This window comes from Protopterus annectens, chromosome 10.part0 (assembly GCF_019279795.1).
Source record: "Protopterus annectens isolate FY-2018-M chromosome 10.part0, PAN1.0, whole genome shotgun sequence".
Classification (NCBI taxonomy): Eukaryota; Metazoa; Chordata; order Ceratodontiformes; family Protopteridae; genus Protopterus; species Protopterus annectens.
The window spans coordinates 1,355,203,934-1,355,229,030 of NC_056744.1; the positions used below are offsets into that span (position 1 = coordinate 1,355,203,934).

General features: G+C 42.5%; 1 protein-coding gene across 1 annotated transcript in view; it reads right to left on the minus strand.

The window, feature by feature from the left end:
* LOC122814277 (alpha-amylase 1-like) overlaps positions 1-25,097 on the minus strand; it is a 129,152-nt gene that overhangs the window by 35,592 nt on the left and 68,463 nt on the right. The window contains exons 7-8 of the mRNA XM_044086869.1: positions 18,054-18,175; positions 17,840-17,965 (exon numbers count right to left, since the gene is read on the minus strand). Coding sequence (XP_043942804.1) covers positions 17,840-17,965; positions 18,054-18,175 — 248 coding nt within the window. The remainder of the gene's footprint in view (positions 1-17,839; positions 17,966-18,053; positions 18,176-25,097) is intronic.

Sequence of the window (25,097 nt, forward strand, 5' to 3'; positions counted from 1 at the left end):
CGGGCTTGGCTCCGGCCTCCGGTACCTCTGTGGCTCCTGCCACGGCTGCAGCAGCGCCTTCTGCTACTTCCCTTCCCTTGGCCGGGACTCAACCTCCCACCTTGGGCCAAGAGGATAGGGAAGCCAGAAGAGAAAAGCGCAGGGAGAAGCATCACAAGCGGCGGGCCGAAGCCTCTGTATCGGCTCCACCAGCCAAGCGGGCTTCTCCCCCTGAGACCTCCGAACCTTCTCCTTCCAGGCTCCATTCACCCTGCTTCTCGCTGGGGCCGGAGGAGGAGGAGGCCCAGTCACCTTCGAGGTCATCGAGGCGGCACTCCCGTCCCACCTCGGTGGCCTCCTCTAGGTCCACAAGAAGTTTAACCGATGCAGACTTGGACCGGATGATGCGAAGGTTCCTCCAGGCCCAGCTGCAGATGTAAGTGCTCCTGCCCCCCCCCCTCTGGGGGGGAGCTCGACCCCATGTTTTGTCCTGATTGCTCCTTCCCCGACCTGCTTCCCGGGTTCGGGGTCTTCGGAGCCAACTAGCGTTGGAGCCGGGGGACTGTTGGCGCTGATAGAGTCGAGTGCTTCGGTGCCGATGGCACCCTCGAGTCTGTTGGGTCCCTTTTCTGCAGATCTGAGCTCTCAGAGCCGAGAGCTGAGCTTCAGAGCCGAGATGGTTAGCATGCCTTTGGCTCTGTCCAGGTCGGAGCATGCTGCCCCTTCGGATCCGATCTCCCCGGCGCCGGCTCCGATCTGCATTCCGGATCCGAGGGAGGGTCTGCTCTTGGATCCTAGGGAGAGCAGCTCTCCTTCAGCCTTCGACATGGTGGAGAGGGTTCTGTCAAGGGACTCCAGGCCCCCGGCCCTAGCTACGGCTCCACCCTGCACTCCCTCTCAGACGGGCCTGACTTCTGTCACCCGGCCCCAGGGACAGCCTGCTCTTACATCACAGATCATTCCTTTGTCGGAACAGGATGTGGTTGGTGAGGCCTCCTCGGACAGCCCCCCCCAAGGAAGTGCCTCACAAACACAAGTGCAAAAGGAGGAACTTGGACTCCCCTGAGTCCTTGACAGAGGACACGGACTTGGAGGAAGGGGAAGGCTCCCCAAGATCACCCCCCCGAAGACGTCTCATTTGGAGACACTTGGACGAGTCCGTGTTTCTGGAGGCGTTTGAAGCAGGCCCGTCTACCTCTGGGTGGCCCCTCCAGCTGACCCCTTGGTAGACCTGATCACTACCAGGGCATGGAAGGAGCTGGACACTTTGGAGCCCGTTCCCAAGAAGCCGGACAGAATTCTTAGCCCCCCTCGGACAGTCGGACAGGTCACATTGGAGTAAGGGGTCCCCCATAGATGCCATGTTGGTGGCAGCTGCCACTAAAAGGGAACTAGCCCAGGAGAGTCCCTCGGTCCATCCTCCTGACAAGGAGTCTCGGGTGATGGACCACTTGGGGAAGCGGGTGTTTGCTTCAGCCACCTTCTCGGTAAGGTCGCTGAACTATATGGCACACGTTATACGACTCCAGCGGGACCTTATCAAAGAGTACACTGGGTCGCCCCTAGAGTCCATGTCGGCAGAGGACAAACAAGTTTACTCTACCTGAATGGCCATTCTCAGGTCTATTTCTAATACCTCTATGCAGCTACTATCCCATGCTATGGAGGGAGCCACTAGAGCTAGCGGAGTGGGCATCATCCTAAGGAGACAGGCGTGGCTCCGCCACTGTGATTTCGCAAAACCCTTTAAGGCGTCATTCGCTAATGCCCTGTTTGATGCTTCTGCCCTCTTTGGCAAGACCGTATGCGACACCTTGGTCTAGATCGAGAAAGACGGGAAGATGCTGTCTGCCATCGGAGTCCGCTTCTCTGCTCCCCAGAGGTCCTTCTCCAAGAACCAAAACGGACAGAAGAAATGTGGTTCCAAAAGTCTCAGCAGTCCCGTTTTGCTCAGGACCCCCCGTCCTTCAGGGGCAGAGGAGGACAGGGTGGACACCGCCCTAGAGGCAGAGGGGGCCCAAAAAACTTTGGGTCCATCAAACCTTTCCTGATCGGCCCATGCAGCAACCCTGAGGGGTTACCTGACTGCTCCACTCTGGATGCAGTCGGGGGGCATTTCTTGAGGCACCTAGCAGCTTGGGAGTCCATCACAACAGACCGCTGGGTGCTTCGGATTATATCCAGAGGCTATGAGATTCCGTTTCTCCATCCCCCTCTCATACCCAGATCCCTCCCTGATGTTCCAGCCAATCAGAGGGAGGCCGCAGCCACAGAAATTCAGCAGCTGCTAGAAAAGGGAGCGATCCAGCAACTCCCCCTAGACCAGTACAGATCAGGCTTTTACTCCAGGTTCTTCTTGGTGCCAAAAAAGACGGGGGACTTAAGACCAATCCTCGACCTTTCTCTCTTGAACCTGGTGGTAACCAAAGAAAAGTTCCGGATGGTCACCCTTCAATCCATTCTCCCCCTCTTGCAGGAGAATGACTGGATGTGCTCCATAGACCTCAAGGATGCGTACTACCACATTTTGATGGACAAACACTCCGGGAGGTTTCTCCGCTTCAGGCTAGGAGCCAGCCATTACCAATTCAGGGCCCTCCCCTTCAGTCTCACCACAGCCCCCAGGGTGTTCACCAAGGTATTAACTGTGGTAGCGGCCCACCTGAGACTCCAGGGAATTCAGGTCTTCCCATACCTGGATGACTGGCTCCTAACTGTCCCAACAAGGCATCTACTCTGCACGGCCAGGAATTATTTTCTTCACCTAGCTCCCCGGCTGGGGATCACGATCAATGTAAGAAAATCTTCCCTTCTTTTGACTCAGGTCATAGATTTCATCGGAGCCAGGTTGAACACAAATCAGCTTATAGCCTTCTTGACTCTGGACCAGCTGCAATCTCTAAAACTTCATGTGCAGGCCATTCTTCATTGCCCAGCCCCTCCAGCGGAATTGGTCCTGAGGGCCTTAGGCTCGATGGCGGCAACCATCAACCTTTTGCCCATGGCAAGCCTAAATATGAGAATCCTGCAATGGACCCTCCAAGTCCAATGGTCCTTCCTACATTACCCCCTGAGCCATCCTGTTCCTCTCAGCAGGGTTTGCAGGAGAGCCCTCTTGTGGTGGCTCCAGTCTCTGGACCTCCAGAAGGGGTGCCCCTTTTCTATGTCCCCTCCCTTAGCCACGGTGACCACGAACACCTCTCCCCTCAGGTGGGGGGGGCATTGTTTGAGCAGGACCATCCAAGGCACGTGGAACCATGTGGAGACCTCACTGCATATCAATGTCCTAGAGATGAGGGCAGTGCTGTTAGCGTTGTAAGCACTTCAGAGCCTTCTTCCCATTGGGACAATTGTGATCCAGATGGACATGTCGGTCGTCTGATATATTAACAAACAAGGGGGAACCAGGTCCTATCCACTTTTTCGAGAGGCCATGAGAGTGTGGGAATGGGCGATTTCCACCAACCATTTTCTCATAGCGATGCACATTCCGGGACAGTCCAACATCCTAGTGGACAGACTGAGTCACACCATCCTCTCACCGTATGAGTGGTCTCTGAATCTCAAAGTAGCGAAGCAGATTTTCTCCAAATGGGGTCAACCTCGTTGCAATCTTTTTGCCTCTCCCTCAAACACAAAGTGCAATGACTACTTTGCTCTAATTCCCCCACCCGGGGAATCTCCAAGAGATGCTCTGGTGCATGTTTGGCCACCCGGTCTACTCTATGCTTACCCTCCACTTCCCCTGATGCTGAAGTTTCTGCAGAAAGCCAGATGGTTAGGGAGCAGATTAATCCTCATTGCCCCATTCTGGCCTAGTCAGGCTTGGTTCCCATATCTATGGTCTCATCTAGTGAATCCTCCCTGGATTCTAGATCCCATTCCGGATCTGATCTCTCACCCAGTGGGCCTGCCAGCCCCAAACATGTACAACCTCAAACTCACGGCTTGGTTGATCCAGTTCCACTGTTAGCCAGGACTCCCGGTATCTCTTCCCCAGTCAAATCCATCCTAGTAGCTGCTCACAAGCCGTCTACTAGAAGGGTTTATTATAGCAAATGGAAATGTTTTTCTATCTGGGAGGAGCATCAGAACTTAGACTCCTTTACAGCTCCATTGCCAGCAATATTAGACTTTCTATCAAGGTTATTTGACCAAGGTGCTAGCTCCTCCACAGTCAAAGTACAATTGGCAGCTATCTCTCATTACCATGTTGGATGTGATCTGGGTCCTTTGACCTCATCCAGATTGTGTAAGGCCTTCTTAAAAGGCACCTTCTTACTAAGGCCCCCGGTGAAGGATGTAGTCCCTCCTTGGGATTTATCGCTGGTACTCCAGGCTTTAACAACTTCTCCCTTTGAGCCTGCAGCTTCGATGGATCTCAAGTTCTTCTCCTGGAAAACAGCTTTTCTTGTTGCCATTACTTCGGCAAGAAGGGTTTCAGAACTTCAAGCCCTTTGCGCCAAACTACCGTACTTGACCTTCCACAAAGATAGAGTATTTCTCAGGACCAATGCCTCCTTTCTGCCCAAAATTGCATCTGAATCTAACATCAACCAGTCGATTAATTTACCAGTCTTCTTTCCCAATTATCAGAATAAGGGTGAGTACAAGTTGCATTCCTTAGATGTACACAGAAAACTATGATTCTATTTACACAGGACAGCTGGTCATAGGGAATCAGACCAGCTGTTTGTATCCTTTGCTAAACCTAGTCTGTGGAAACCTGTTTTGAAAGTCACATTGTCCAGGTGGATTTCCCAGTGTATTCTTCTGGCTTATGAGAGTTCTGGCTGGCCTGCACCTCAGGGAGTCCATGCCCATTCTACTCGGGCTATTTCTACCTCCACTGCTTTTCATTCTAGAGTATCTTTGGAGGACATTTGCTCAGCAGCCACGTGGGCTTCATCTCATACCTTTATAAACCACTATAAGTTGGATTTTGTCTCCAGAGGGAGGGCATCCTTTGGCTCCGCAGTGCTCCAGAAAATCCTTCCATGAGGACCTCCCAAGAGGACCTCCCATAGGTTGATGCACAAATGAAGTTAACTACTTCAGATTAAGAAGTTATGTACTCACCATAACGTTCCATCTGAGTAGGTAAACTTCATTTGTCAGCAACCATCCCTCCCTCTGTCCCCCTGACCTACTAGGATGTTCATGGTATTCCTGTGTCATGACGGATTGTATCCAGGTTAGTCTATAGAGGTGATCCTCTTCTCTGATATTGCAGGTGTTGCTTTAGGCAAACTCGATCTGAGGTCAGGGATGGCAGGGGATTATGGATAGCGGGGAGGAGCTTGGAGCTCGGATCTCAGCTGTTGGAAACTGCCGGCTCGGATTCGATATGGATCCGATAACCCATAGGTTGCTGACAAATGAAGTTTATCTACTCAGATGGAACGTTATGGTGAGTACATAACTTCTTATTACACAAGTACATGTTAATTTATATCACCCTGTACATCAGATGCATACCTTAATTTCCCTGCATCGATGATGAGAATGGCAGGGATGTGGCACAGGTATCATCACTTGCACAGGGTGTTGTGTGGAGGTGCAGGAGGCCTAGGCTGACCCAATAGGTTGAAAGCATGTGTGTGAGTCAGGAAGGGAAGCAGGCAAGATGGACCATAGAAATGTGATGTGTGTGTCTGTAGGTGATCTGAATTTGACAGTGGTGTGTGAGTGTGTGCATGAACATGGTCAAGCTCAGTGCTAACCTTACATGTGTGTATGTTGGACAGCTTTGAATCATGCATGTTAGAGCTGACAGTTCACTATGTCTACCCCCAAAGATGGGAACTGCCTCTGCCAGGAGTTGCACTGGCACCTTCATGTTTAGGGACAGACATAGTGCTAGTACCTGATGGTGACTGCTATCTGCTGGGACTGTGTCCTCCAACACCCAGGACCATGAGCCCATGGCCTGCCATATCTTGCTGTGGACAACACACTCCCCTTTGGAATGCTAGATGTACTGCCACTATGAGAATGTGAGTGTCCATGGCCAAAAGGACTCTCAGCAGATGTGGTTGCTGAACCTATTTCCACAAGTCCGATGCTCAACTGCAACCAGATGTTCCAGCACAGATGATGTGCATTCCTAGACAGATATTCTGTGATCTGTCTTGGACCATTTTCTTTCCACTGTATCAGTAAATCGATTCAGGTGGAGGCAGTCATGGGTGTCAGACTGTGCTAATTTCATTACCATGTGCATACATCTAGGGTTCCTTTCAGAATGTGCCTGTACCTCTGTGATGGCCCGAAACATACACTGAGTGACCTTTGATGTGACACCTGCAACAGGTAGTGGAAGGACAGCAGGCCTCCTACAAGTACTCTTATCAATCTGCCTGTGTGGAACCTCACCAGCTCCCTGGCTATGGCCAGTGTCTACACTCACTGGAGGCATAGTTGCCACACTTTCCTGTTCAATGTCCCCACCCTCTGACTGTCCAATATCTGTGGCCTCTGGGGACTGGTAATGTGTAGGCATACTGACTGTGTGCAGTGACAATGAGGGCAGAAGAGGGATGTCAACCTCTGTGACAGATTCAGCCCCTGAAACCCTCACCTGTGCCTCACTCTCATCAGAGACAGAAGAGACACTGACAAGGTGTGTAGGGGACAGAGACCAACCCCCCTGGTCACCTATGATAAGAAAGCAAAAAGCAGTATATTAATAACTGCACTGTTAGTCTCTGCAGTACTATGTTGCAATATATGCAAATCTCTATACACTATTGTCACTAATACAGACCTGTCTAAAAACCAACCTCATACTGTAGGACATGAGAACATTACTTTTCCTACAAGCAGATGTAGTTACTTGTAAATAAATGCTCTTTACACAGTAATCTGCTCAGCAACACTGAGGTATGTTGTTGACATTTGTGAAGACTCTGCACAGTTGACACATATGACAATCTTTAATGTCCTGACAATACTGTCACATCTATCAGTGTGGTCACATCTACAAGGCATAGATATGGCTCTAAAGTGTGTACAGTCAGAAAATATCTTTTCAGTTGGCAATCATGCTAACAGTACAGCAATCCAGGCAGCAGGCCTAGGATGACACTTTAGGGAATTAATTGCTGTAAATCTGTATCTATAACAAAGCAGTGTTGTGCTTACCAGGAGCAAGACCATTGCCTTGTCCGATACCTGATGGACCTGTGTTAAGTTGAGGGGGAGGTAATATAAGTACACCACATGTTTCACTATAACAAGGTAAAATGTCCATATATTTCACATTTGCAGTAGCTGCTGTGTTAATTATGTTTGTCAAAAATCTGAGCATGAGATTCAAACTGCAGTTAAACCCTTCTCCTCCAAAGAACAAAGACCTGACATCAGCGTAACAGTATGTACACCATAATGCACTAAATGCTACAGTATTCCAGTGCAGATCAAACTAAGCTTACCTGCATGCTCCTCTGCCATGGCAATTGTGGCACCCACATCCGCATTGTACGGTGTGATGGATGCCTGTGAGCTGTCATGTATTCCTAGTTTCTCCAGGAATTCCTCAGCGGCTGTGAGTGGTTGTTCTGCTGCAGACCCTCCACCTGTGACACCATGATCCCTGGCTATATCTGCTGCTCTTCTGCATGCAGCATTAATCATGTCTGTTGCATGGTGTCAAATCTGCTTATATGTCCTGCTCTGATGACCTATGGCATTCATGTCACAGACAAGGTCAGCCCGCTGTTCCCTGTTTTGCCTCCCCCTGGACAGTAGGAGTTCATGGTGTTGACAGAGGCCTTCCAGTATTATATCATTTTCTGTATCCATGAAAGGGATCCATGTTTCCTGAAAGACAACAAAATGGGAACACATGTCAGGATCACATACATGGAAGTACATAATATAGAGATACAATAAGAACATAATGGCTGGCAGTATCAACTACTTGATCACACATGTCATATTCCACAGTGTGCAAACATACTAAACGTGTGGATACAACTAAGATACTAGAGACAGTCAGGTATTACTGTGTGTGCCATGGCGGATACTGCTGTATAATCATACACCAAACAATGGAGTCCATTGTAGTGTGTCCCCTAGGGGCAACCCCCCCGATAATATGTCAAAACAACAGTGCCAAATAAACAGCAATGCTCTATTACAACTACTATAAAGGGGCAGTCCCACAAGACCAATGTACCAGATTGACAAAAAACATTCCACCCTTGATGTATTGTATATCCTATGTAGGTGAAACAAATCTGGAGATCAATGACGTCATTACCACAGTTCTAAGAAAGGCTTAGTGCTGTAATCCTCATTCCCCCTAAGTATATTCACACATATGCATCATGTTGTAAACAAAAATATTACATACCTGATGGAATACAATACTCCTCTGTTGATATATGCAGATATATAATGTTTTTGGCAATGTGTTTACTGTGTGAAGAAAGTCTCATACAGACTGGTTCTCCTAGCCAGCTGTTTGCCTTTTTAACATGGTTCTCATTACCAGGTGATTGGCTCTTAACCAATCTGCAGTTCTGAAATGGTAATTGCAACCAACATAGCTGATTTGCAGTATCATCAGCCAATGACATACAACCACTGGACAAGATGTAAGGCCTTCATGTAGATTAGAAGCCCTTTCTGATATGTTGTGCTGGACATTACTGGAGTCAAGAGACTATGTCATCAGAGAATGTATGTCTGTAGCAGCTACTTTTACATAGAGATGTGTGTGCTACAGGCTGCAGCTGCTGCTGCATGCAATAGGCATAGGCAGAGAGTGGGAAAACTTGGAGGACAACAAGCTGTAAGAGTAACTGTGAGAGCTGTGTCAGCCTTATTGTAGAGGCAGAGCCAGAGTGAGAGTACCCCTTTCAGTCAAATTAAGGCATTTGTTTAATGTACGTATGTTAGGCAATGGTATCACTAACAGAGTACTAGGCAACATGTTTGTTGTGACCTTGAACAACATGGGGGATAAATATAACATTAAGCCAACCATATGGGCAACTGTCAGGCCATGTGTTATAGTCTGATACTTATTCTGGCAGTCCTTGTTACTAGCAGGAGCTTCATATGTGTATGTTAATTGTGCAGTTGTACTAACCTTTAATGTGATTATGAAAGGATTGTGTGCTGCACTCTGATATCAGTGGCCCTTTTTTGGATTACCTGAGTTAAAATACTCTATGAATGCATATCAATGCATGACCTGACACTTTATTCACTTATAGTGTTGCTATAGGGATATGTGACGTGTGTTCTTATCTGCAGGCCTGTGACTTACATCAGTGAAAAGTAGACATTTGATTTGGAATGCATTGTGTGGAAAAAGAGTGCACAACTCAGTCATTAATTGCTAGCTTCACAATAATTTCATTTAAATGCTGCACACTACTGGATTTGAACCCAGGACTGTGTGTGGCAAAAGTTACTAACTGCACAGCATTTAAAAGACTGGTCTACTGAGTCACTGTTACAATAGGTATATTTGTCAAGATATAAGTGCACACATACAAGCTGCACCATACTTTTTTTACTTCCATCATTATGTGAATGTCTTTATATGGATGTATTTCTCCACCAGAGTCCCAGTTGAACATGTATGTTGTCATCAATGTTTTAGCAGTTGTATTGCTATATGTTGCTGATAAATGTGCACATTTACCTGCTATTACAGAGCTTACTTACATCAATTATTCCGTGTCTGGTTTTCTACTGGTGTACTCTTGCACCAGACTCCAAGTTACACTCCCATTTTTTTCCATTACTCTTTCAGCAAGTTTGCACGATGCAGCAGAATGCGCAACTCTGCTTAAACTCGCTTAATGACTGTAACTTGCAGTTATTATATTTTGCTTAAAGCACCTGTTTAACAGCTGTGTGGCATGGCACATTAGTGGTCTGCTGGTGCGATGGTCTTTGGTTCGAAATAGGGGACAGGTTCATTTTGTACATGTTTATTATCATTTAAAACACATATATCAATATAGCTCAGTTTAGCTGAGCTTAGTGATGCTGCATGATGTGCCACATCATGCAGCATTGTGCAAAAAAATCATTAAAGAAAAGAAAAATGGGGAGATAGGAAAGTTGTGAAATAGGGTGCAAGCAGGGGGTTAAACATAATGAAAAGCAGATAGGTATGGGCAGGAAGGGTGTAGGAAAGGACCATAGCTATTCATTTCTTGTACAGCAAATACTGTGCACTTTGACAGAATTTGAGGGGTGAGGACAGCATAACTACGTTGTCAAGCCAAATGCATTAAATTATGTGTGTCCAGTGGACACATGTGTGAAATGGAGAGATATGTATAGGACGGTATTTGTTTTGGGACAGGTGCCCATTTTTTTTAAGGTGTGAGTGGAATGTTGGGGAAGGGACATAGGTACATGTCGGGGAGCTAAGTTGGGTAGGTGACAAAGCTTTTGCAGACAGACAAGAAAGACAGCAGACAGGGATGGTGTGTGACACAAGAGGGGGGCTGAACACCTTGGGTGTGTGTTGTAGAATTGCAGTCCCGTGTGCCTCCACAAGGTAGCAGCATGACTCATGTCCCCATACATGGGACTGTCAGCACTGTTCCGTCACTACCCAGGGATGGCTGCAGTGGAGGTTTGACTCCAAGGTGAGCTTGCCCCACCAGGGTGGCCAGCATGTTCACCATCCTATGCAAGCGTCATCTAAACACACAATCCTGTGCACCAAAACCATCAGTTCATAATGGGTGACAACTCCCCTTCCATCACCACTCTCCAGAGTGGGGCCTGGCCCAGTCATGTGGGGTTAAACACCCCAATGCCACAGGTAGGGCAGAGGCAGCAGAGGGGACACCACCAGTCTGGGTCCAAGACATACTGTGGCTCATTGCCACAGCCAGAGGAGGCAAGGTAGGTGGATCAGTGAGAAGTGGCCTGCCTTGATGTGCTGTAGGTAATTAGTTATAACAATTAAGTTAAGGTTAGTAATAACCAAACCAATGTTAGTATTGACATAATGGAACATAATATTGATTAATCCAAATACATACTGAAGTATATTATGTGGAACACAATATTAGATAACATAACACTAAGTATGTTAACAGCAAGCCAGTATGAAATAACTCATAAATCCAACAAAACAGTTAGTTAAAAAATATATTAATATTAAATCATAATAATAAATAACAATAACAAATTAAAGAAGATAAGGAGTGGGGAGAGAGAAAAACATACCAAAAGTGATGTCACAGATGATTTATTTATTTATTTTAACATTTGTTTACCGAGAAAGTCTGACTTGGAACAAAGCCAATTTTCAGTGGGGAGAAACACTCTAGATGCATGTCTTTGTGACATGATATCCCTAAAAAGACTGCTAATTCATAGTTCTACAGGTATGTCGTGCTAGTTGTGAGTACAGTGGCTACAATTCATCTATAGATAATGTAGCACATACATACATCTCAAGCTGTTAGCATGGGACAGTATGGGCTGAGCATTAACAAATGCAGGTGCACAACTACATGGAACATAGTGTGCATGCACATGACTACCAAGGTGCTCTATAAATGGATTTGACAATACATTGCAGTGCAGGTAATCATTTATCTGCTAATCATAGGCCAGACAGATTGGGCAGTGGTAATTTCATTATGAAAAATCATGACAGTTGAGAGGTATTTTTGTATACATTAAGTAGACTAGACAGCCATCATGTCTTGGTTGGCAGGCAAGGGAGCAGAACTCAAAAGTTGTGAATGCAGGAGACATCTGCAAATAATGCAATAATTGACTGCAGCAACTTAGAACAGACATGCAATGAATACAGCCCTACTGCAAGTTTTGAGACACATTTTGTTATGAAAACACACTCCTGCTTTACACTTTATTGGTATTGCTGCTAAGTATCTGTAAAGTATACACATGATATCTGCCCATAAAGTAGGCTACCTCATCCATATACTTTTTGTTCTTGGAGTAGGAGGAAAAGAGAGCATTATTGTGACTGAAAGTGGCCTGATGACAGCCTTGGGTCATACTGTGGGTTGTGCAGTACATGTTTCAAGCAATTACTTTTGCATTCCACAGTTATTGCAGTTTTACAGTTGACTGCAGCAACATTACAATAGATATGCAATGCATGCAGCTCTAATGGAATTATGTTATGACACCACAATCCTGCTTTATACCTTATTGCTTACTGTTACTAATATTATTTATTGGTTATTTCACTGCAGTTTTTATTATTTATTTATTGCACTACAATTTATTCTTTATTACACTACAGTTATCATAATGTATCCGTACTTACCACACTCATGGTGCATTCTGGCCAGGTGCCTGGCATGGAACTGCATGTTTTGAGCCCTCTCAGCTGTAGCTGTTGCAAGAGAAGCACACCATTATGCATACCAGTTTTGCATAGATTCAACTTGTATTTTAGTGAAGTAGTGGCAGGAATGCTTACATATGTCTGAGCATGTCCAGCACTGGGCTCTTGGACTGAGGTGTCCAAAGTTACCCTCTTTCTACACTTCAAGTCATCATAGTGGTGACAACACTGCTCACCAGTGCAGGGGATACCAGTACCACTGGTAAGTTCCCTGGCCAACCAATCCCAGGCCTCAGTCTTACATTCTGAGCTTAAGGTAACTGCCCTGCAGCAGCCTAGGTTTGTAATTGCATACCAGGACCCCAACAAACTCCCTGGCTCCAGCACACCCCTTCTCTGTGCCCGAAAGTGCTCACCCTCTCGAACACTTCCTGGCATTCCAACAGTTATAAATCAAAAAGTTGTTTGCACGTAAGCAATTGCACGGCTCAAAAAAAGCATGATACAAGGAATGAAAGGAAGAGCCAGCAAAAAACAAACCCCTTAAAAATAATTTATTAATGATAATAAGGACAGCAAAAAAGTGCACAGACCGGTTTCGGCTGGTATACACAGACACAGCCTTCTTCAGTGTGTGCACTTTTTTGCTGTCCTTATTATCATTAATAAATTATTTTTAAGGGGTTTGTTTTTTGCTGGCTCTTCCTTTCATTCCAACAGTTAGACAGACTCCAACAAATGGTACAGAATTCCTGCCTTTTGGGCTTAATATAGGTAGTTTTCCCACCCTTACATGTCATACTGCAACATTCAAAAAAGCACTCCATTGCTTAGCAACACGCAAATCTGTTTAGCTGAGCTGAGAACAGTGCAAACTCACACAACTGTGTTTAACGAAACTTAGCAATGCACAAAGAGTAGTAGCCACTAACCATGTTTAAGCAGTGCTTAGCACTGCACAGCTCTTGAAAATGTAATAATTTTGTTTTTAAACTAAAAAGTTAAATTACATTAAAAAATCATATGAGTGCTAGGTACTCAAACCCAGGACCTACTAAGCTTTAGGCTGTGACTCTACCCATTTAGCTACTTGGATATTATGTAAGCTAATATACCTTCACATATACTACTAAGCTACCTGTTAACATTGCTAAGCACTGCCCCACGGCATGCAAATGGGCTTAAACATAACCAGAAATAAATAATTAATAATATCTAGTTTCTATTTTTAGATATCTGGCAGGAGTCAATAGTGTATGTGTATACATGGCTCAGCTCTGCTGAGCTCCGCACCACACAAAAGGACAAAAAAAATAATAGCAATTAATTACATCCAGTTTCTATTTTTAGATGTCTGCCAGGTGTCAGCTGTGTATATCTAAGCACAACTCGGCACTACTGAGCTCCGTGCAGCGCAAATGGACATTAAAAAATAAAAAAAATAGAAAATTAAAACACAACATATTAGTTCACAGCACATTTCAACAGTAACAAGGTACATTAGAGGGAATCTCACCCTGTATATAATCTGTCCAGGCCCTCCCTGGACGTTCCTCAACCATGAGATAGTCTCTACACTTCTGCCTACATTGATTCAATATTCCTGCTACTATGCTCTCCCTTAGCAGTGCACCATAATTAATAAGAATGGCACACTGCCGAAGGAGAACAGTGGCCATGTACATGGGTACATTCCGTGTAGGCTCTACACAGACCCTACATGAATTTTATTGAATCCTGGGGGTCATTTTCCCTTCTAACATCTACAAACTAGTTCTATCTGCTTTTATAATATATACTTATAATACTTTAATTCCTTTGTTTAGCAAAGACACTTAACCGGAACATTTTTCATGACTCATCTTCTATACTCTTATTTCACCATCTGATTATCTACCTTTTCAACTACAAATATATGTTGTAAACATATTATATCAACCTTTAAAGTAAAACACCATTCCAAAATAATAATTCACCTTACTTTTACATTTTCTACATCTCAAATAACACATTTGTTTCAAATATAATGGCACAAAAGGATTATTTGCTTAAATGGATACATGACATTATATCTACAACAGAATATCCAAAAGGAATGACTAATAACTAATGACTAATTTGTTCCACATATAGCATTTGCCTATAGCATTACCTTGGTCTTAACTTATTCTTACTGAAGGTCTTTTGTTCTGCATTTTTTTCTTCAAATTTCTGGTCTGTGCTATCCTCCCCCAGTCACTTCAGCATTAACCTTTTAAATATATTGCTCTTTATCTATTACCAGCTCACCTTCATTATTGGAATTGTCTCCTTCTAGATCAAACATCTTTTTTTTCATCACTGCTCACAATAACACTGAGTCTTCATTTGGTTCCTCCTAGTTTATCATCATAACTAGTACTTCATCTTCTAAACCTCACTGCAGAAATTAAGTTATAATAACTTCCTGCTTTTCTGATTTATTTTTGAGAGCAGCTAAATGCTGCCCATTTGTAAAATCCAATGATTCTGGATTGCCCACAGGAGTACTTTTATTTCCAAAAACCATCATCACTTCATCCAAATTATGCTGAACTGCCTCAACATGCTGTAACCACTTTTCCTGACAGCCATTACTCTTCCTGGTGTCCTCCATCACGTTAACTGCTCCCAACTCCCTCTGTGCTAGAAATGGGAGCTTGCATGCATGTCTCATTTCTGCTCATTTAATAAGAGTAGGACAAAAGGAGAATGGGAAATTCCTAAGCACCCTGACCAACCTTCTCTAGTTATTGTGAAGACCACCTGAGGTTTCATCTGAAAAATGACTACTGGCCTAATGAGACTAACCCAGTCAGGAAAGCTTAAAAAAAAATAAAAAAGTCTATATCTATATTAACCCAGTCAGCAAAACGCAAATAAAAAGTCAGTATCTATATTAAATAGGTATAGTATCATTGATCATACTTTGTACTCATTTAAAACCATGTTTGGGATAATGGCTGGTCACGTACAGGCCATCTCAAAGGGAGGCATGGTTGGAATTTATTTTGTCAAATTTAGGGAGGTAGGAAGTGGGCAGGAATGCAAAAACTTTAATTACAAAGTAATGTTTTAAAATTAAGTGTTTGTGTACTTGGGCATGCATATGTGTATGTGTGTGTGTGTGTGTGTTTCTTTTTTTCTTGGGTTTATTTATTTATTTATTTATTTATGCTTTGTTAACTAGGTAAGTCAACTGGTTCAGGGACCCTTTTCAGTCATGACTCTGACCTCAATGGATGAGAAAATAACAAGTAAGGTATGCACTTAGTAATGCAAAGGAAAAATATCGCCATTAAGGATGTTTCAAAGATTTCATGTACAAAGGTACAATACATAGCCAAGGTGTGACAGAAAATAAGTAAAGCATTAAAGAACATTTATAAAAATGCATACATTATAAATGTTTACATAATAATATATGCTTCATTATAAATAAAGAATTGTATGTAAACATACTGCACAGCTCACAGCACTGTAAGCTGTTACAAAAGTGTAATGAATGAGGAATCAGCTTCTGACTGTTGCAAGAAATGGGGAATAATTCTATCTGTAATTGACCAGCTCCTTCAGCAGAAATCCTCCTTATATCTGCATATGAGAGAATTATATCCATGACTGTGCCCTCCTTGGTGAGTCGAAAGACAAACTGCTTAAGGCCTGTTCCATACAAGACATTATGTGTGACTACCATCAATCAACTATTATGTGAACTACCATGCAACAAATGGAACTGCCACAGAGATACCTTACTAAAATGATACAAGTTCTAAATAATACTTCCTCTATGGAATGACTCAAAGCCCTGCCACTATACTCAGTATTCAAACAGCTGCTAAGTAGTGACCTGTGTATGGCATAAGACATCCTCTGTCCCAATATTAATGGATTTACTGCACACGTGCAAGTCAAATGACATCAGAAATACTTGGTCTAGTAAGCAAAACATCTGCTGCAATATCAACAGAATGGTTTGAAGTGACAGATTTATCTGACAGAAGATACTGCTGCTCTGGAACAGACTGCCCATCCATGTAAAACAAAACTCGTCCTTATCCATATTCAAGTGCAACTTGGACCTATGGATGGGAAACAGAACATTTTTTGCAAGACTGCCTCATGTACTATTAATGTACTGTAATGTATTAATGTAGGTCCTAAATGCTTTAGCTCATGCATGTGTCCTCTCAAATTCTCTAAGGTATGATCACAGATATTCTCACTAGGGGTAATATACAATTATTGACCAAAGGATGGGTAAGGCCATCTAACAGCAAATGGGTCAGGTTAATTCGAGCACCAAAAGGGAAACTGGGTTGGCTTATAAATGGCTTGCAAGGGCAGGTAGCCTAGTACTTACCTATGAGCCTATGAACTCTTGCTTTCTTTATTTTTTTACAGATTGCAAAAGAATTCCACTTGTTTCCTATTATGTTTGGTATATTTTGGGGGAACTGTATTATTTGATAGTTTGTGTAGTCAATGGTCTTTCAACACTATTTTATCATTCACTTGAAGTCTACTTGTATAGCTATTCATAATACACTCAGGCAGATTTATGCATAGATAGATATATACACAGATATTACTATAAAAGGATAACAAATTCCAGTAGATTTAAGCAAATGAGCATTCACGAAGCTTTCTTTTAAAATCAAAATTAAACAGGAAATGAATAACTTTCAGAATCTTATTTATTTATATTTTATTTACTGGGGTAGTGCACTGAACTCAATAGACCATTTGTAGGCACAGCCCAGTTGAAAAGAATCACGTAAGAAATAAACAAAACATATTTGCAGATACAATGATATGCTATAATGCATACACACACACACACACACACACACACACACACACACACACACACACACACACACACACACACGAGAATATGCTACAGCATTTAGTTTGAGAAGCAGTTTACAATGCAAAATGTGGATGAAAAATGGAATTATGCTTATTAGAACTTTATGGATAAGATGAAGCCATAAAGACTGAGATGTCTTATGCCACAGGGATATCAGCATATCATTATACAAAGAGGTACGTAGACATTAGCAGAGGAATGTAAGAATAGTTGATAGTGTGAAATGTCTTTTATCTAAAGGCATATGAATGACTTTTGATGCCATATCTTGTATTCTCACCCTCTATTTCCTTTTCTTGGAAAACACGTGGACTGAGTATAATGTCCTGAAAATATATGAATTTATTTCTGTGAGGTAATTGCTAACACATGCACCTGTGCATTACTAACAAGTTTCATGTGACTTTATCAGGATAAAAACATTCAGCATGTTTACTAGAGTTTAAATGTTGGTTATTCACAGATCTCTACTATGTTTTCTACTAGTGATGGCAGAGTCATAAGCATCTGTGAAAAATCACAGTTCATGTAATTATTATTAAGGAAGTGATAAAGAATAATGCATAGAAAAAATAAGATCAAATGAAGTAGAAAACTGATGTACAGACAGGAGATAGACTGATTTTATTTTTACCATTCATACATAAAAGTACTACACTCACCAGTCATCTAGATTGATAACAATGAATCCTTTGCTTCCTCGTCCAAAAGCAATTTGGTTGCTTCCATTGTCCCACCAGTTTGCGAAGGCTTGATCATCAACTACATTGCGGAATTTCACCATGTTCCTGAAAATATCCAGACCCATTATTTCACCTAAGACTTATGTCTGTACAATACATTAAAGCTAAATGTGTTGAAAGGATACATTTTTACCTTATTTGGCACCACCTGTGCTCACAGATCCACCCATTACCACATGTTGAATCTGCATTAATTATAACAGGTTTGGTTGATCCATTAGCTTCAGCTGGCGGTCCAACCCAGTCATTTGTATCCTAGTTATTAAAAATGTGTAATTATTTTTTCACTTTGTAAAACATAAAAGAAAAGAGACCATTTAATGAGTGAAATTTCACATGCATAAGTTAAAATATGAGAACACATCAAAATATTGTGATTAACTATTATGATTTAAAATTGTTTTGATATGGAATGAATTTCAACTAATAATAAGTCTATAATAAAACACAGCTTTTTCATCACTAGAGATAAACCGAGAGCTAAAAATATCACTGTTCAACAATGTATTTTTTGAACAGGTTATATACAAATGGATTGTAAGATACTCTTAGCCAGATACATTTAATTAATAGAATTCAAAAACAGTTTTAAATTGAGCAACCTTTTTTTCAACAATGGTAAAAACAGCACCAAAACCAATACAACACCATGTTAACAAAACATATTAGCTTTAATTGAAATAAACTGATGACAAATTCAAACCTTGTAAAGTAAGCTGGATTAATAATTGCAAAGGCATATTTTTATGCATTCCTTTTCCTATCAGCATTATAGCTGACTGTCAGCATGGTTTTAGACCTTTCCATAGTACCACCACTGCTCTCCTATCCTTTATTGACTGCATTAATAAACATTGTAATAATAAAATGCTCTCCTCTGCACTCTTCATAGACCTATCTAAAGCTTCTGATATGGTTAACCATCAAATACTTCTTAACTTACTCAAATCATTCTCACTTGACTCACAGGCATTACAATGGTTCAAGTCCTACTTACATAATAGACAGCAGGCTGTCCTTTGGGACAATAACCTATCCAAACATCTCCCTATTACCCTTGGTGTCCCTCAAGGCTCTATCCTGGGATGTCTACTCTTCCCCATATTCATAAATGACCTTAGTATAAATCTACCTCTAGCTACCTGCATACAATATGCTGATGACTTCACATTGATTTGTAAATCCTCCTCTGTATCTGAACTCCAATCCATCACCCAAACAGTATTTAACCTAGTCGAAAACTGGTTCCAATAATTTTGCCTCCTCCAAAATGCAAAAAAACAAAACTATTGCTATTTACCCCAACTCTTAAATCCTCCCCAATAAATTTCACTATTACATCCAACAATGGTACGATCATAGCTCCTGACCTGACTACCAAACTCTTAGGTCTAACAATTGACCACATCCTTAACTTTGACTCATATATCAACTCTACTATTAAAGCAGTAAACAGAAAACCTGGTTCCTTATATAGGATAAAACCTTTCCTCACCCCTGAAGCCAAAACTATCATTGCCCATACCCATCTAATCTCTATTCTCCTCTATGCCTCCCCCATTTATATTAATCTTTCCCAAAGCAACCTTAATAAGCTAACCACTTCTTATAACAATATTGCCAGATTTGCTACTGGCTGCCCATTTAGAACTCACCATTGTCTAAATCTCAAACATCTAGGATGGCTAGAACTGCAAAACCAGCTAGAATTTCAACAATTCACCATCACGCATAAGATTCTGTACCATCCTAGTAATACTCCTATTTTCAGCAGCCTCATCTCCCCCTTACTACTCTTTGCTCAGCAAATAAACTACTGGTCACCATCCAGAAATCCCACAACAAAGCAGGTGATTCTCTTTTCTCAGATTCTGTGGGGAAGATTTGGAACAGGCTTCCCAGCAAACTTGCATTTCTGTGATCATTACCACTCTTCAAAAAGCAACTAAAAATCCTCCTAAAAACACAATGGCTATGCCAAAGTACTAACCCTGACTAACATTCCCCACTACAGCATTACTGTATACCTCACACCCAAAACCCATAGTGTGGGATTAGTAATCCTTCCCTTACCCCTTTTTTACTGTCCTACTCCCGGGGAAATATCACTGAGTTTGTTTTTTGTACATTCATTCTGCTGTGAGTAAAAGTCTTCCACCTGTATATTGACCAACTATCTTTTTACTATGAGTGTAACATTTTTTTAAGTGTATATATACATACTCTCTTGTGTTTTAGAGGTATATTTTAAAACAATCTGAATACTTAATTTCAATCTGTACCTTCGTTCCTAACATACTTTATGTTGAATGTCACTCCCTTTACCATGTAAATAGTACTGTACTGCTGTATTAAACTCTGTACTCACTAATGTCATACCCTTTACCATGTAAATAGTACTGTATTGCTGTGTTAAACTCTGTACTCACTTTTCTTGAAAATTAAGTTCGTTGTTGAAAATCTTCATGTATAATGTATTTAAATATTTTTTGAGTTTTTGCTGTCCTGTATTATTAGCTTAATGTGGAGCTTATCTCCCCGGGCCTCTACTGAAAATGGACATGTATCCAGTTGGACTAGCTCGGTCAACAAATGTAAAATAAAATAAAATAAAATTAAAAAAAAATATATATATATATATATATATATATATATATATATATATATATATATACACTAATTAAACAGCATTAAAATATATATAATATGGACTGTGGAGTGAGTAGTGGTGAGTTTACTGTCTTTTTCTGTTTAGTGTGACCTCGGAGATAGTATATATATATATATATATATATATATATATATATATATATATATATATATATATATATATATAGCAGGGTTGTGGGGGGTGTATAAGACGAGTATATGGGTATACTTTTCTTGTTCAGAATTACACTTCTTTGAACAAGAGAAGATCGACACCCACTTTAGCAAAAGTGCACTTAACCAAAAGTGCAATTTCGTGAAACTCACTTTACCCATCTTGGACTGCATTCTCACACTTAGTATATATAAATAGCTAGGGTCTGGTCTGACAAAAACATATTTTAACAGGGGGAAAAGCCCCCCCCTGCACCACCCTTGTCAGAGGCTTTGCCCCTACACTTCCGCTACTTATATATACTAACTCCGAGATTCCTTGTCCCCACTGTACTGTGGCTCTGTAAAGTGAGTTTCACGAAAGTGCCCTTTCAGTTAAGTGCACTTTCGCTAAAGTGGGTGTTGATCTTCTCTTGTTCGAAGAAGTGTAATTTTGAACAAGAGAAGTAGACCCATATATATATATATATATATATATATATATATATATATATATATATATGTTCATCGTGTTTCACTGTTGCAGTCATTACACTTGGGTTATCCTGCTGGCAGGTGACCCGCAGTCGGCCCAAGTTCCAAAGTCTAGGTCCGGCGTTGGTTGCTATCGCCTCTTCCCTGACGTCAGTGCGTCAGGGGTATAAAAGATGCAACCAATGCCATTTTCGTCAGTCTTTCTTGCTGCACGGTGCCCGAAGCAGAAGCAGTTCGCAAGTGCCAGTCAGCCGACACCTGAGATTTTCGAAATAGAGTTTCAGAACCGAAGTCTTCAATAAAACTAAGTACCCTGTTGGGGAAACTTTTTCTTGCTCCAGACCAATGTCAGTAAAAGTTAACAATTGTATTTCTTGTGGGAAGAAAATACCTCATAAGGACTTACACTCTTACTGTATTCCTTGCCTAGGCCCTGACCACGACGTTACTAACTGTCGGTTTTGTGCTACATTCAACAAATGCACTATTAAACGTCGGTTTGATTTTGCATTTCATTACTTTGGCCGAAGGTTTAACTATATAATGCCGTCAGAGCAACCAATGACTGGAATTCATAAAAAACGCAAAGACAAGGAAAAGGACAGGCATCCAAGGTCAAAAAACGATGACGAAGCCTCTTCTAGGCCAGTCACCGGTTCGTCGGTTCTCAGTGAGGCGCTTTCACAGCCCATGACACCTGCTACCTCAGAGCCACAGGCCGTATCCGACTCCCACGTGGAGACAACTAGGCCTCTGGATACTCAAGGTATTGGGCCTACGGAAAATATTCCCTCACATGGGTCCAGAGCTGCTGAGCAGGCATCGGCTTCTGAGGGTGTTTTCAGACCTTCACAGCTTACTATTAAATCCTCTGCAGCAGCCAAAGTACAGTCAAAAACACCATTAAAGACAAAGAAACAAGTGCAGCATTCTCCTGGGCAGTCAACCATGCCAAAGAAACAGATGCTTAAAATGGCTGAAGACTTAATTACTTTGATCAGGGGTTCCCATCCCCCTCCTGATGAAAGGCCTAGGCAAGACACTGACTATGACTCCTCTGACCAGGTTTCTATTTCCTCTGATTCCTCTTCAGATCAGGGCTGTTCTCTTCCTCTTCAGATCGGGGCTGTTCTCTTCCTCTGATTCCTCTTCAGATCAGGGCTGTTCTCTTCCTCTGATTCCTCTTCATATCAGGGCTGTTCTCTTCCTCTGATTCCTCTTCAGATCAGGGCTGTTCTCTTCCTCTGATTCCTCTTCAGATCAGGGCTGTTCTCTTCTTCCCTATGAGGACTCTGATGCTGAAGAATCTATACCTTCAGCCTCTCCACCTGAGGATTACTCTTTTGGGAAACTCTGCACACCATGAGGGAACATTTCCACTGGGAGAGCCAGGATTATTCAGAACCAAGAAAAGGCTCAGAGACTTTCTTTTACTGCCTCAGCACAGGCCCCTGGCTAATCCCCCCTGTGCTTGATATAGTTGTTGATGTTTTCTCTGAATCCAGTCTGTCTCCTGATTCTTTACCCCCTGCACCAGTCAAGCCAGACAGGTATTACAGGGTCCCTGACTCTCATAAATGTCTTTATAAAAACCCTGCTGCTGACCCTGAAACAATTTCTCAGGGTCCCAAAGGGGTTAAGGCTTCCACTGCAAAAAAAACCTTTTCCCTCTGATAGGGATTCTAGAGCTCTGGATAGATGGGGGAAAAAAGTTTACACTTCTGCTGCTTTAGCTGTAAGGGCTTTAAACTACCAGTTTCACATGCTTAAATATCAACAGTACCTCATGTCTTTGTTAAAACAGAAAATGGTTACAAATACAGAAAGTCCTGACAATAAGGAAATGCAGGAATTATTGCATGCAGCTGAACAAGTGGGAAAGCATACTCTGCAATGAGGTTTTGATTCATTAGAGGCTTCTTGCAGAGCCGCAGTTACAGGCTCTGTCATTCGAAGGCATGCTTGGTTGAAAGAACAAAGTTTAACTGAACATGTTAAAGTGAAACTATTGGATGCTCCACTACAGCATAATATTTTGTTTGGTGCTAAGGCAGAAGAGGTGTTAAAGAAAATGGAGGATAAAGCAAAATCTATGCAGACAGTAAATGATTTCTTACAGGTTCGACCACCTAGGTTTAGTAGAAACTGGCCTTCAAAAAAATTGGTCCTTTCAGGTGTCAGGCAGGCCACAAAGAGGCAGATAGAGATGCCCAAGAGGCAGATCTCAGCCACAATGCTCCTACAGACCTAAACAATGGGGTGCTTCTGCCCCCAAAGGAGGAGAAGACAAATCACAACCTTATAGGAAATAGTCCCAATGACTTTCCTCTACAAAAGCCAAGCACTTACCTTTTGGCAGCACCCCTAGGGGGAAAGCTAGCACTTTTTTCACATAATTGGCACATAATCACCCATGACAAATGGGTACTGAATATAGTTTCTCAGGGTTACAGGTTCCACTTTCACACTCTTCCAAAATCAAAAGGTATGCCGGACCTGCCACAAAACCAATGGGCAGAGGCACAAAAGGAAATTTCTGCTCTCATGGACATGGGAGCTATCCAAAGAGTACCACAGTGAAAACAGGGACAAGGATTCTACTCAAGACTCTTACTGGTTCCCAGAAAGGACAAAGCCTGGAGACCAATACTGGACTTGTCAAGCCTAAATACTTTCCTGGATGTTCCAAAATTCAAAATGTTAACACTGCAGCAACTTCTACCCATGCTGGGCAAGAAGGCTTGGCTAGTTACTTTGGACCTCAAAGAGGCATACCTGCATGTCCCAGTCAGACAATCTTGCAGAAGATACCTGAGATTCATAGCTGGCTCAATGCATTACCAATTCTCTGCACTGCCCTTTGGCTTATGTACTGCGCCCAGGGTCTTCACAAAATGCCTGGCACCAGTAATTGCATTTTGCAGACAAAGAGGAATTCAGATATATCCCTACTTGGACGACTGCCTTATTCAAGCAGAGAGCAAGGACATTCTACTAAAGCATCTGGCATTTGTAAAAAGATTATTAATTTGCCTAGGGTACACAGTAAACTAAAAGAAATAAAAACTAGTGACCTTTCAAGAGATAATATTCCTGGGTGCAAGCTTAAATACAACTGCCCAGATGGCTTATCTCATGCCAGACAAACAAAGGCAACTGACTCATTACTTTCAAATGATGGCAACAAAGACCCAGCTCCCTGCAAGAAAAATTCTGCAGGCCCTGGGCTTCATGGCTTCCTGCATTCTACTCATTCCATATGCAAGACTGCATATGAGGAAACTACAATGGTATCTAAAAAGTGTTTGGACTCAGCATTGCCACAGCTTGGAAACAATAATGACTATAATTCCCTGTCTACAACAGGAGTTTTGATGGTGGCCCAGGGCCTATCACCACAACAAGGGACAGCCCTTCACCTTACCCACTGCCAGGCAGACAATAACAACGGATGCATTGGATTATGCCTGGGGGGCACATATGGCAGGAAAATGTATTCAGGGCAGATGGCCCAAGGAACAAATACATCTTCACATCAATCAAAAAGAGATGCTAGCTGTACAGAATGCCCTGACAGCCTTCAAGGATCTACTACATCCAGAACAACTATTACTAAAGACGGACAACACCACAGTTATATGGTACATAAACAAGCAAGGGGGCACGCATTCCTACCCCCTCTGCAGGCAAGCCATGACTCTGTGGAGCACAGCACTGACCTGTCAAGTACATCTGCAGGCATAATTCCTGCCAGGAAAGAAAAATACACTGGCAGACGAACTAAGCAGAAATCTCATGGATCCGCACGAATGGAAACTAAATCCACAGGTCTTCAGCATGGTAACAAGGAAATGGGGATGCCCGGACATAGATCTTTTTG